The sequence below is a fragment of the Thunnus albacares genome, chromosome 3 (assembly GCF_914725855.1).
Source record: "Thunnus albacares chromosome 3, fThuAlb1.1, whole genome shotgun sequence".
In the NCBI taxonomy this organism is placed as follows: Eukaryota; Metazoa; Chordata; class Actinopteri; order Scombriformes; family Scombridae; genus Thunnus; species Thunnus albacares.
The window spans coordinates 33,266,208-33,280,633 of NC_058108.1; the positions used below are offsets into that span (position 1 = coordinate 33,266,208).

Genomic DNA, 14,426 nt, shown 5'->3' on the forward strand with positions numbered 1-14,426 from the left:
TCATATATTGAATAGAAATTATAAAAACACACTAGATTAGTATCTGTCAACGAGTCAATCACTTTATTTGTCCCCAAAGGACAACTGGTTGTGCAGCAGTGAAACAGAAACACAATATGAAAACACAAGCACACAACACGATATAAATAGCCTATAAAATAGACACGGTCTGTAAGACAACCCAGCAAAATGGCTTTATTTAAGACAGCTGGTTAAGTTTTATGTCGTCCAGCCTTAGATGTCATTGTTTTATACATCATTTACAGAATTATTTCTTACATTTCTTGTAGGCCTATGTCTTCTTCATACTTCTCTTACTGCCAAACAGAACAAATGGTCTAAATGTCAGGCCTACAGCACAATCACTAGCACTCAAATGAGTAAATCTGTCTGTTTTGTGCACTGGCAATGTTAAATTTGTGTTTAATTACACTGAACGGTGGACTTTAGCTGATGTGAGGCATTCATATTTATCTGGTTTTCAGGCACTTCCGTTTATTAAGTGACAGGTCGGACATATGAAAGCAGAAGTGAAAAACTCGCAATTGCATTAACTCAGATAGAAAGGCAGCATAAACTTGGACAGGATGACTTGGGTAATTTAATTGCTCATTTGGTGAATAAGTGAACACTTTTTTTGGAGGAATTTTAATTCAATAACATGTGTAGCGGGCAATTTAAAGGACATTTACGTTTTGTCCTCATTGAATAGCCTATTCCATATTTTGATACTATCTAAAGACAGTGATTGCACAAATTGGCAAACTACTTGTCTCAATGTCCTCATACCAAGTATTTTACGACATAGGCCTAATGTTTAAACCAGTAGCAAGTAAGAGTACATAAGTAGGCCAATTAGCTGCAAAATGTAGTTAAAGTATTGCAGTAAAAGTAGTGGTTTGGTCCCTCTGACTAATATATTATTATATATGACATCATTTGATTATTAATACTGAAGCATCAGTGTGTAAGCAGCATGTCACTGTTGTAGCTGCTGGAGGTTGAGTCTAGTGGTTCCCAACCTAGGGGTCGGGCCCCTCCTAAGGTTCACCAGAGAAATCTGAAGGGTCGTGAGATGATTAATGGGAGAGGAAAGAAGAAAAAACAAAGTTCTGATACACAAATCTGTTTTCAATTTGGGGAATTTTTCTCTGGTCTTTGATTTTTGGTAAAATATTGAATCATTTGAATATTTATTGAAATGAAACAATGTGAGAGGTTTAGAGGGAAAAATCACTATTAGTTGGAAACTACTGGTTTCATCTTTAACAATGTGTTGTATTTTAAAAGCTTGTTATATTATCCATTGTGTCAAATCCTCATCTGAAAAGTAACTAAAGCTGTTAAATAAATGTAGTGGAGTGGAAGTATAAAGCAGCATAAAATGGAAACACTCAATAAAGTACAAGTACCCTTAAAATTGTACTTAAGTACAGTAATTGAGTAAATGTACTTGGTTACTCTGCAGGTTAAAACGCTTCCCGTAAATCCACGTGATTCCCTAAATTACAAAATCGTCGCTGACGCCGGACTTCCTATCACTTCACTTGCCCGCCTCATTTTAAGACCGAATTGACCAATTGCAAGAGCTTTGAATGATTGACAGTCGGATTATCGAATCACCTGCTAGCTTTTAACATGACTCACTGGACAAACCCACCGATGTCCCACCCAGCTTTGACTCCCGGTTCCCGGACTCTGCAGCTACCTGCCCGCCACGCAGTAGCAGCCACCCATCAAAGAGTCAGTCCGGTCGGCTGGGACTCCAATTAAACTGCCGGGAAGACTACACGGACAGGCGGGTCACCAGAGTAGTCGATCTGAACAAGCTTGTCTGATTACATTTGCATGGAAGCGGACGGTTTCGTGTCCCGGCGAACGTCCGTGGAAACACCGGGCGTCGACAGCCGCGTTACAGGAGCTACAGCCGGCGCAGAGATCCGATGGCTGGGTGGCAGGCTCATGGGCGCCTCCGGAGGATTTGTTGGGGCTCTTTCGCCGAGAATGTCAGGGGAGCAGGACTTTGCCCCGGTGTTGCATCGAGCAACTCAGGAGACCTCGACCTCTGCTGAGCCAGAAATAGACTATGAAGGGCTGCCTCAGGGAGCCGCCACCAGCACACACATGCTGGCAGGAGCCGTGGCTGGAATCATGGAGCACTGCCTTATGTACCCCATCGATTGTGTCAAGGTATCAGGGCATAAAAAAACACAACATACCGCTTTGTTTGAAACATATTCAGGCCCAGTTTCTGTCACAGGAAACGCAGCCACTGGTTGCATAAAACCTCCAGCTAACCTAGGCCTGAAAACAAGCCTGAGCTCGGTTAGGCTACAAGCTAACAGGAGTAACCTTTCTATCAGAGGTCAGTTAACTAACTAATGTTACTTAAACAGCTAACATCGCAACACGCGGTGGTCAAAGTGAAAATGTACACACGAGTGGGTTTGTATACCTCATTTCAGTTTAATTTTGCTATATATTACTGTAATCATGTGTATATAACGTTTGCGTCTCCTCTCGCTAACTTACATAAACTAGCATACTAGCTAAAGCGGCAGTTGCCCTTTTTAGCTATCATGCATCCATTATCGGACACCTATTTATTTAACATTTTTCTCCTGTTTCGCTATCAAGTGGAATGATAAACTATACATATCATCACGATGTTGTCTTTAAATAGTCCGTGGGGCCACATATGCCACATTTTGTAACCCAACAGAAGTTGTTTTCAGCTCTTATTCAATTGGTTATGGACACGTATCACTCACAGTTGATAGGGACATTATTGCTAATATTTGTGTTATTCTTAGCCCCAGGCCTTTGATGCTTGCACTTTTGTAAACAAATAAATGTAAGGGGATATTAGTAAAACAGGCCAGAAGAATCATTATCAAGAATTTAGCATTAGCTGTGTGACAATGGAAACAGTGTTTCCTCGGACCAAGTAAATCAGCATAGGCGTTATAAACAACAGTGTTAGTCTGCGGTTTGTTTATTATCGTAGATAAGTCACTGATAAATTAACGTGGAGACAAAACTACCAGAGCACATCTTGTGAGAAAGTTCATTGTCAAGAGGTAGAAGTGGGTAATAATTAACACAAGTGGGTCATCAGTCTCTAAATCAACAGGGAAACAGCCCAGATGAATTAATTATTGGAAATGAAACACTTTGGCAGAAGGATGTATAGTAATATTACAGCTGTTTTTAACAATCAGGCATGCATTAATTGTAAACCATGACATAACTAGTCTTGCTCTTACCTAGCTACATAAATCCCTGTTAAGGTAAATACTTCTTTCCAACAGTGGACTCCGTTATATTCATTATTAACCCTGTTAATACTGATTTGCCTGCTAAAGAGTGTTTTGAACTTGATACTCGACTACATAACTACACTATATGTGAAGACCATGTTAAAAGTTTGACAGCTGTGTCTGGGATCCGTCTGAAACAGATCTCTGTAATCTGACCGTAACCCCCTCGGTGGTCACGACTCTATATTCCAGTTACACATTACAACCATCACTAACCAGGATTATGTAATGCTCTTAAACTGGGAAAGAGACAAACGTAAGCATGTGCAGAATATCAGTATGCATACAAAATTCACTTTATTTAGATTGTGGTGTTGATGGATACTATTTTGCACCACACAACAAATTGAGGCACTACTTATAAGTGATAGCAATCATTAAAAAAAAAAAAAAAAAAAAAAAGCATTTGTATACAGTGGTGAGAAAAGGAGCGTCCTCTGAAAGCAAAAAGATCTCAAGGGGGAAAAAAAGTTTTGCTTATGTTTATTGGTTTATGTTTATCATTTCCTGTTGAACAAAAAGCAAAAGAACATTAATTTCCTGTCCAAAACTGCAAAAGCATGCTCTCAAGATACAATACAGACAAGGAAGTTTTAGTTTGGAATTGCGACACAACTTCTCCTATTCTGCTGCTGGTTTTATCAAATGAGAAACTTATTTTTTTTAGGGGCTTGAATATGAACAACTCTCCTCAGACCATATCGTTGATTCAGCTACTCGATCCCAAACCAAACCAAAGTTGTGGACATGAAGATGATCCGGACTGTTATGTTCCTCCATATTGTATCAGAGAGATAAAGAAGGTGCAGTTCTCAGTGGTTTCATTGTGCAGCGTTTTCAATCATACAAAGCTCTTGTTTACAACAAATTCCTTGATGATGAGGTTTTCCGATTCATAGCGTTTTTTGTTTTTTTTTGGCAGAACAATTGACCCCCGGTCACCTGATTGGCAACATCAGTTTCTATTGCAAAGCATTGCATCAGACACATATCATGAACAGTAGATTTGCGTCTGAAAATATCATTCTGACTCTCCGGGACAGAGTCACTCATAAATACAAGTAAAAGATGCTGATTATTCTTATTTGGCATATTATAAGAGGCATAAATCTTCATTATCAACGGTCACACAGTGATTATAACTTATATAACTTAATTCCATTGGTAGATATGTGACGGCCAGGAAGGATCATTTTATGTTGAAGCAGCTTTCCAAACACAAATTGTTGACGTCTGTTCCTCATTCTTATGAAGCTTTGAGCAAAAGTTAAGCTCGACTCGAGACTAAACCAGCACCCTGCAATCTACTCTCAAGTAATACTCCCACAGGTTACAAAATATCTCTAAACCAACAAGAAAGCATTTTTTTTTTCAGTGGAGTACTGAAAAGGAAAAACTTGGCTATTTTTTTTTAATGTTTCTGTCCCTCTGTGATCTATATTGTTTCAGCCACACATTCAAAGTAGAAGGAGGAAATGAATTAAGGGTTTTTTTTGTTGTTTTTTTTTTAGCTCAAGGAAATCAGTTTGGTTTTTACGGCAATGTTCTGCGGACAGCTTCCTCTTCACTGAGGTTTGTTTTCACAATCTTGAGTTTCCTGTTGCAGTCAAAGCAGGTTGCTCAATGTTTTTTATCTACTAGTGTGAACGGCGCTTCGGTTCATCTATTTCCTCATCGCGCGCACACACACTCATCCGAAGCTTATAACACTAAGCCATAAAGACCCGTCTCACAGGTCTGTTTTGACTGAAAGTTTCATTTCCTTCGCACTCTCGTGATCACACCCGACGGTGTTGTCGAGTACATCGCTACGGCGCTAACCGAGAACATCAACCGCTGGATGTGATCAGAAAGATTTCCAGCTGGTTTTAAGTTGCTTCTCTCATCAGGAGGAGTTGAGAGTGTTTCATTAGGTCCAGATGCTATTCAAACATTTAATGAGGCTCAAAAGCTGCTTATATAATTTAGAGACAGAGCCTATATAACTTTAAATAAATACAGATATCAGCGTGTATTAGACAGCATATACGCTGATGCTGATGTATGAGGTATAGGCCAGAAATATGAGCGGGGCTGTAATGCATAGCAGCATGTGTCACATGAGTGAGTGACTTTATGGTGATCGCCTTATCAGCTGTTGTTTGTACTCATGATTTCTCTGACAAATCCAGCTTTAAAATAGGACCAGGTGGGTTTTTTTTGTGTGTTTTAATTAGCGTACTTCCCCACTTATCCAAATAAGGTACATGGATCTGTCAGGAGACTGGACAGTGAGTGTCTAGTAAGTCATTTGGATTGTTTCAGACTGGCTTCCCCCCCCCCGACCCCCCAGTATCAAAGCTCTCTACATTCACAGCAGCCATAGTGGGATAATGGAGGTCATCTATTGTTTTTTTTTCCTCCACTGACACCTGATTCTTTTTGGTTTTGGTGAAACTGTCTCAGTCTGTGTTGCTTTTGGATTAAACAATCTTACCAGGCTCCAAAAACTGAAAGAAAAGGGGGGAAAAACACCAACCTAGACTTGAATGCACTGCTCATATTGTGGATGACTGTGCACATTCCAACAGAGTTATAATTTCCCAGAAGCACACAAGAGCGGGAATTTCCATTAAAGCCTCCAGGAGGCAGACGCGCTCCCCCTACTCTGCTGTCAATATTTACCCTTGAGGGGAGGGTGTCGACTACGACGATTCACTTATTGCATGTGAGGAAAAATTTCAGGATTGCGCCATCTTTGTCTGGAGTTTTGTTCATTCCTCTGGTGTTCTGTCACTTTTAGTCAGCCGTGCGCAGTGCTGCTTATCTATGAGCAATGCGAGTGTCAGACTCGAGTGTTTTGATTTGCACCGCTTCCTAGCTAAACGCAGCACTCAGTCCTGTGTTGGGGTTTGTGGTCGGCGACTTGAATGCAGTTGTTTCTATCTGATTTTCTTTTTTTTTTTTAAAGTCGGAGGTGCCGTCACCTTAAATGAACTAGAGATGAATTCGGTGTGATTGAGACAACAATCTCTTGTGGTTAAAAACATAATAATCACAATTTATTGATATCTTTCTATTGTAACAGTGAATATTAGAAACATCTCTCAATAGGTCTCTTAGTAAATGTTTGCACTTTGTTCTTAATCAATCGTGGTTGTTATTATATTGTCAGGACAGTTGACACCTTGTCCACTGAGCTGATATTTGCCTCCATATTTCAGTTATGCTGACAGTATAAATAATTGTCAGCATTTTAAGTTGCTTGTACACATCAAATACATCAAATAATCAGGATTGTTTGTTCATCTCAACTTAGACTCGCATGCAGAGCCTGCATCCTGAGCCCGGAGCGCGCTACCGCAACGTGATGGACGCCCTGCGGCAGATCGTGCGGACTGAGGGCGTGTGGCGGCCGATCAGAGGCGTGAACGTGCTGGCGGTGGGGGCGGGACCCGCCCACGCTCTCTACTTCGCCTGCTATGAAAAGATCAAGTTCTCCCTCAGCGACGCAATCCACCCCGGCACCAACAGCCACTTTGCAAACGGTAAATCTTACTTTCCATTCATGATGCTTAAATTTTGTTGTAACTTACTTTATTAAAATATTAATCCAACCTATTGAATAAAGAAATGAATGAAAAGAGAGGGACAAATGGATGGATGGGATCAAACTAAAGGCTAAAAAAAAAAACCACTTCCTCTCTGTGGCTTTAACTTCCTCTCTGCTATTCTCTGTGTTCTTCAGGAGTGGCGGGCTGCATGGCCACAGTGCTCCACGACGCCATCATGAACCCAGCTGAAGGTAAAACAACCTTTGAGCTTATGTCAGCTCACCTGACACACACACACACACACACACACACACACACACACACACACACACACACACACACACACACACACACACACACACACTAGTCGCAGTTCTATTTATAGACGTTCTCAACCTCCCTTTTAAAGACCATTACAGAAAATCCCCCTTATGTGCACTTCTATTGTCAGAGCACATGGTGGAGCCACAGACTCATCCGTGTGACTGGAAGAACTGTGAACTGCAACCCAAATGTTGCTACACCAAACACACCAGTCTATTAATCACATAAATACATTGAAATATACAGAATAAGTACAGTAGAGGAAGATGATTGATGGATAATAAGAAGAGCAGCACACTATAATGAACTGAGGCATCTTATTTAATGGGTCTAATTGTGGCAACATGCTTTCCCCCCCTGATATTAAAGACTTAAGCTTTGTGTTAGCTTTGCTTATTAATTATTAATTGATGACTAATTGTTTTCAGTTGTTGTTCAATTGTTTTTGTAATGTGTTCTTTCCTGTATCACTGTCAACATAGATTGTATTAAGAAACAGTTGTTTTTTTGTTTTTTTGAGAGGGTGTTTTGCCTCTCGGATACCTACCCACTTCCTCTCCAGTGTTCCTGCCGCCCTCCCAGTTCCTCTTTTCAGTCACCGGTCTGGATCTTAGCGTGTGAAATATAGTCTTGTTAATTCCTTCTCTATTTTTTTTTCACGTCCAGTTATGAAACAACGTATGCAGATGTTCAACTCACCTTATCGAGGCGTGCTTGACTGTATGGGCTCCATGTTGAGGCACGAGGGTTTGGCGGCTTTCTACCGCAGCTACACCACCCAGCTGACCATGAACGTGCCATTCCAGGCACTCCACTTCATGACCTACGAGTACCTCCAGGAGCTCCTCAACCCCCACAGACAGTACAACCCTTCCTCTCACGTCGTGTCAGGCGCACTGGCGGGAGCCCTGGCCGCCGCCGCCACCACACCCCTCGACGTCTGCAAGACCCTCCTCAACACGCAGGAGGCTCAAGCTATTCACGTGATCCAAGCCGAGGCAGCGACGGCAGCCGGAGCGGTCGGAGCAGCAGCAGCAGCCGCCGCCTCGTCGCCCGGCAGCCGCCACATCTCTGGTCTGGGCGAGGCTTTTCGGACGGTGTACAGGATGGGAGGCGTGCCGGCCTTCTTCAAGGGCGTCCAAGCCCGTGTCATTTACCAGATGCCCTCCACAGCCATCAGCTGGTCCGTCTACGAGTTCTTCAAATACATCATCACCAAGCGCCAGCACGAGAAACGGCTGCGCGGAGACCGTGATGGAGACAAGTAAACACCTAGCAACGGGATCGGGTATCAACAACACAAAGGTTTATTGCACCTTACCAATTACTGGTATCGGTATTGATTTCCAGGCATCAGAAGCTCTAGAATTTTATATTCGTTGAGTGAAAAAAAATCATCTTTTCATCTTGTTTACTGAGATCAATTAAACGCGGTCGGTTCTAGTTCATAGCAGGTGAGGACAAGTACAGTTATTAGGATACAACTTGTCTTGAATACTTCTACACGAGACATGGGGGTTGAAGAAATGTCAAACTATACCCATCGGTAAGAAAAGGGTCTGCTTCGGGTTCCCTGAACTCACCCCTACTGAATTCTGATGCTTTAACTACAGTTCTTACAGTGTTACACTTGACAAACTGCTTTCAAAAAGCATATTATTTAAGGAAGATAACATATTGTTAAGTCTATTTGAATTCAGCCCTTTTTGAACCATGAAATTCTCACTTCCCTTCGACCACCTACAGAGCAGTTTAGAAGCATTTGGACTGTTTTGTCTCCAGCACTTGAAGACGCTTTGTCTATGAGGTTTTAAGTGCTGACTTGAAGCTTTAGTTTGACTGTTTATTCACATCTTAGAAACTGTAACTGTAGATGTAGCATTTTTATACATCCCCCCCCCCCTTAAGGATATATAAAGGGCTAAGAGTCCTCTACGGTTGACCCAATATGGATGAGGAAAACCCTCAAGTACCCTTAAATTTGAAAGTCAGCACTTTAACCTCAAAGTCGCTGTTTCATTTCAAGTCCAGTGTGTCGGAGCCAAATCTAAAATCTTTCCAAATACTCAAGAACTGCACTGTAAACTGGTTCAACACCCCCCCCCCCCCCCCCCACCCCCCATCCCTCCTATCTTAACTGCACATTGCACTTCTGGAAAGTATTACTACCATATTGCCTGCTGACCACAGGGGGGCGCACTGCTCAACCTTCAAACTTATAACTGGTGGACAAATAGCTATTACATCAAGGGAGAGGCATGAGGTTACAGAATCCTTATCAAGATCAGTTTTTGAATACTTGTGCTGGTGTTCAGTAACATTTCTCTCAGAGCAAGAAAGAAACATTTTAAGATCATTTGTTTTTTTTTTTAAGTAAAAACAAGAAATTTGATTAAATACATAAAGTTCCTCCATAATCCATCAGCCCTGTGAGACTTGAGGAACACATAGCCTGTAAGTTATCTCCTCATGTGTTGTTGTTTTTTTTTTTTTTTTTTTTTTTTTTTGGAAAGTCAGAATTAGTTTTGGATTGAAAATACTCAATTATACAACACCTGAGTGGAAAATGAGTGAGTGAGTGTGTGTGAGAGTGAGTGAGAGAGAGAGAGAGAGAGAGAGTGTGTGTGTGTGTGTGTGTGTGTTACAGTGGTCGAGTGAATGGTAATTCAGTTTCATAGCATTCAGCAGCGACTCTGACCAGATTTGATCACAACAAAGCCTCACTGTGCAATAAACCGTTTGTATTGTCCTTCAAAGGAAAAACACACAGTTACACAAAGTACATTTCTGCTCAAATGAAAATTTTAGGGGCGTTTTCAGACCTTTTTTTCGTCCGGTTGAATCAGGCCCCCATGGTGTGGTTTCTTTGGGCAGATTCGAACACAGCAATCGTACTCGGACGCCAACCAAAACAACTGTACCGAAACCCTTTTGAGGAAGTGGTCTAATTTCGTCAGTCCCAGACTAACTCTGGAGCGGTTGGTTTGCTGTGGGGGGATGTGATCCGACAGTGATCTGACCCGTCTACTAGGCTGGAAGCTGCAGATGAGCAAAAATAATAATAGTTGCTAGCAGCTAGTCGGAGAATGAACTGAGGTCTGGACTAGCTCATAAAAAAAAAAAAAAGTGCACTGCATTTTTGTATTTGGCAGATAAGACCTTCTTCCTGTGTTTATGTTCTCACATATCTGACCAATGAGCAGCTTCCAGTGATGCATTTTGGTTCACTTGGATTTAACTCTGTGTTTTAAAAGAAACCGAACAAAAAGGGGGGGAAGCAAGCACGGATTCGGACCAGAACAAACGAGCTATAGGTTTGAAAACGCCCTCAGTCAGTAAGATTTCTTTTGAAGGACAAAATAAAAAGAGGAAACAGTTTCATGTTGTTCCTTAAGTATCTTTTCACTAGCCAAGCGCTTTAAAACCCACGCACACAATGAAGGCTGCACATCGTCTCTGGATAAGAGTCATTAGAGTGGCGAACGTATCACCGATAGGCTTATAGATTGATGCTGGTAGATTCATTTTTTTTTTTTGTTCTAAAACAATATATCCATCATATGGAAGATGCCACATGCCGCACTCTGAAACCCTCAGTGCTAGCAAAACTAATGCTACGCCTTTTAAAAAGTAAGAGTCCTTGGTTGGCAAAACTGGAAATGTTAATATTTCCAACATAAAAGTATTTTTCCATAGTCCATATGTAGGGGTTTTTTGGAACAAGAATCATTTATTACAAACAATTAAAAAAAGGCAAGAGTGTTCATCTTTAGACAATCACTTTTTTTGTTTAGTTTTATTTTGTTCTCTTAAAACCGCACAGCATCCTAGCACCTAATAGCAACTTCGTGTAATACTTAGGGTGGAAAAAGCAACTCTGACAGTGAAACAAGTGGAGAGAATAAAGTTCTTACTACACATGCCTTCAGTTAGCCGCCATACATCCAACGCACAACTACTACAAAGAAATCCTCATATATATAGATAGAATAATGTGTTTTTGAAGCCATAAAACAGGAAAAAATTGTATATAATATATCTAAATATGGGTAACTATACAGACGGGCTACAAATTAATGGTAAAACCAACATAAAGTGTTTTAGTAAGGCCACCAGAACAGCTTTAATGTGCTTTGGCATTGGTTCTACACCATTCTTCCCTCATTTGGTGTTTTGATGATGATGATGATGATGGTGGAGAGCGCTGTCTTACACATCAGTCCAAAAATCTCCCCGTAGGTGTTCAATGATGTCTTTCCCATAGATCTAAATGCAGATGTCGCTGTTCCTATTGAAACACTAGCCAGTTGAGCTGTCTTTGTGACTGAAGCTCCCGCCATCCGTGCCACAACGGTGAACCCGCTTTCAAAGTCCAATCATGCTACAGAGCACGATCGGGTGTTAATTACTTATTTGTACCATGCGGTATATCTATCTGTGTGGAAGCATCTGCATTCCTTAATGTTTCTCCGCTCATTTGTTTCCGGTTTTTCCTTTTTTAATTTGTCACCCGTCTGTAGATAAAACCCAAAATCTAACCAGCTAAGTTTTGAAGTTAACTTGTATGTTGAACTATATAAATATCAGAAGTGTACAAGTTTTATCAAGACCACGCTGTTAAAAAAAAAAAAAAATGCAGGTTTTTGTAGAAAGCGCACAAAATACTCATCTGGAAAGTAGCAAAAAAAAAAAGGAAAAACCTGGATTACTTCATATTCAGACAAGACCATATGTGTGAGGAAAAAAAATGAAATGGGGGGGTTAAAGGTATTTAAAAATGTTTGTAGGAGTGTTCCTCGTGTTATGCCAAGTTTCAAGATTGGGAAACCAAAGACTGAGCAATAGAGAGAAAACAGGAGAGGAACTGGTGGTCTGTCAGATGACGACACTAATGTGAAATGCTTGAGCACTGTTTGAAAGCGACACCTGTATTTTGTGAATTGTAAATAAAACTCGCTAAGGCAGCTCCTCGCAGAAGCAGGGTCTTCTCTTGGTGCTGACTCTCCAAGCGCTGAGAGAACTTAAACTGGTCCTCTTGTCTTACTTTTTCTAACCCTCCTTTCTTTCAGCAGGTTGTACAGTTAAAAAAAAAAAATTTCAGTGATACTTTTGTCCGAAGTACAGTAGTGTTCATTCGGGATTTCTGCCATTAGACAACATCTTTTGTGGGGACATAATGTGCTTTTTTTGGATTTTCTGTAATTTACAATCAGTGTAATGTTGGATATTCATGTTAAAGTTCCAAAACTTAAAGAAAATGTTTGTAAAAATGCTCCACTCTCATTTTGTGGATCAGTTTCGGGCTCTACCATATACAGATAGATCCAGAAAGTTTATATTTTAAGTAAAGAATGAGAAAAAGGAGTGAAATCCGGTTTGTTTACATAGCATATAGAAGCTTCCTGAAGCTGACCAATCAGAACAGCTCGTTGGGAGGGGGACCTCAAAGAGCTAAAACGGCCTGTTTCAGACAGAGGCTGAACTGAGGGGCTGCATAAAGGGTCAGTAGAAGATAAATAAGGAGTTTTTCTTTACTGTAAATCATGCAAACATTACTCTAGTAGAGCCCCAGTGTAAAAATATAGACCTGGAAATGTGCATGATATAGGTCCCCTTTAACTAACAAAACATCAGAGTGGGTTTTAACTTTTAATTTTCAGTGATATAAGTGAGATCTGGCTGCAGCAGGATGTTTCACAACAGTTGGCAATGTAAGTTTAAAACAACAACAAAAAAAGATGTTTTATCTCAGAGGAAGTTTACTTATTAGCTTGCAGTTATTTATTTTATGACAATAAAAGCTTGGAACAAGGCAGGACAAACAGTTTATGAATCCCAAACATTTGATCCGGTTGTAGTTAGAAAATGGCAAAAGTCACAAAATGAGCAGGTGTTGTAATGTACAGACACAGAGCCTGCAGCGTGAGGAAGACGAGTACAGTGCAGGTGTCCCAAACAACAACCAGCAGCTGCTAACACAAATCAAAACTAATAGGATTTATGGCCAAAACTACAAGAGGATAAAAAAAATTTCATACAGTTTTAAAAGTAAGTGGACACTCAGACATCCCACAGCTGTACGTGATGAGATTAACATGCATGAGTTTTAATCTGATGCTGTAACAGTCTCCACTATTCTGAGAGATCTTTCTGACAGATTTTGATGCCTGGCTGCAGAGGTTTACTCCCATTCAGCCTAATGTTGGGCAATCCCGGCTCTGTGTTCCCGCTTAACTCGATTTGGTAGCCGAGGTTGGAAAAACCTGTCCGTATACTTTTGCCATATTTAGTAGCTGATGACCTTTTGACAAGAGAAACTCGCCGCAGCGGTTCAGTGTCTCGATCAAGTGGGGAATAATGATCGATCTACGATGGAAACTACAGAGAGCCGGAGAAGACATGGGTAAAGATTTCATTTTTTATTATGATTATTTCATAGTGCTGAAACAATTAAATGGTTGTTCAAGCGTTCAGCTGGCAGAATATTAATGGACAACAATTTTTATAATTAATTTGTCACTTATGATGCTGAAATACCAAATTTTCACAGGTTCCAGCTTCTCCAGTGTGAGGATTTGCTGCTACTATTTTATATTATTGTGAATTGAATATCATTGGGGGGTTTTCACTTTTTGGACATTTTATAGACTGTATAATTAATCACTTAATTAAAAAAAAAAACAATTTAAAAACATACATTAATTGCAGCCCTGATATTTTGATTTCCCTTGATTCCCTTGACATAATAACCACCACAAAAGTGTTAAATTACCTTCTGATCCCAGTATTACAATTTCATGATTTCACATCAGTTTCATGAACAAACTTACTAACTTGCTGCATTTACAAAATAATAATTGTGTGTCCTCTCAGGCCTCCCGTACATTCGTTGTCCACTGCAGGTGTCTGTAAAGCTTGAAGACCCCCTCTAGACATGTTTTAATAATAAGTGTTGAATAATAATTTGTGTCTAATGTGATTTTTCCACAAAAAAAGTTAAATTATCTCCTTGATCCTTATAATTACATCTACTCCTCATTAAAAAATCCAGAATCTATGTCTATGTTCTTCATTTCATAAGTTTAAGTGCTTCATATAAAATGTCTTCTACTTCACGGAAAAGTCCGTTCTCATTGTTTGTACGCTGGAGGCTTCAAGTTTCCACATCACACTTGTGTAAGTTGCATACTGGACCACGATTGGCTCCAAACTACTTGTGATGTCATAAATCATACTCGAAGATATGCAC

General features: G+C 40.4%; 1 protein-coding gene across 1 annotated transcript; it reads left to right on the forward strand.

Moving 5' to 3' along the window:
- Positions 1-1,664: 1,664 nt before the first annotated feature.
- Positions 1,665-12,203, forward strand: LOC122973119 (mitoferrin-2-like). The gene is made up of 4 exons (XM_044340490.1): positions 1,665-2,190; positions 6,619-6,847; positions 7,048-7,104; positions 7,844-12,203. Exons 1-4 carry the CDS (start codon positions 1,849-1,851, stop codon positions 8,443-8,445), a joined length of 1,230 nt encoding a protein of 409 aa, XP_044196425.1. The 5' UTR covers positions 1,665-1,848; the 3' UTR covers positions 8,446-12,203.
- Positions 12,204-14,426: the final 2,223 nt, after the last annotated feature.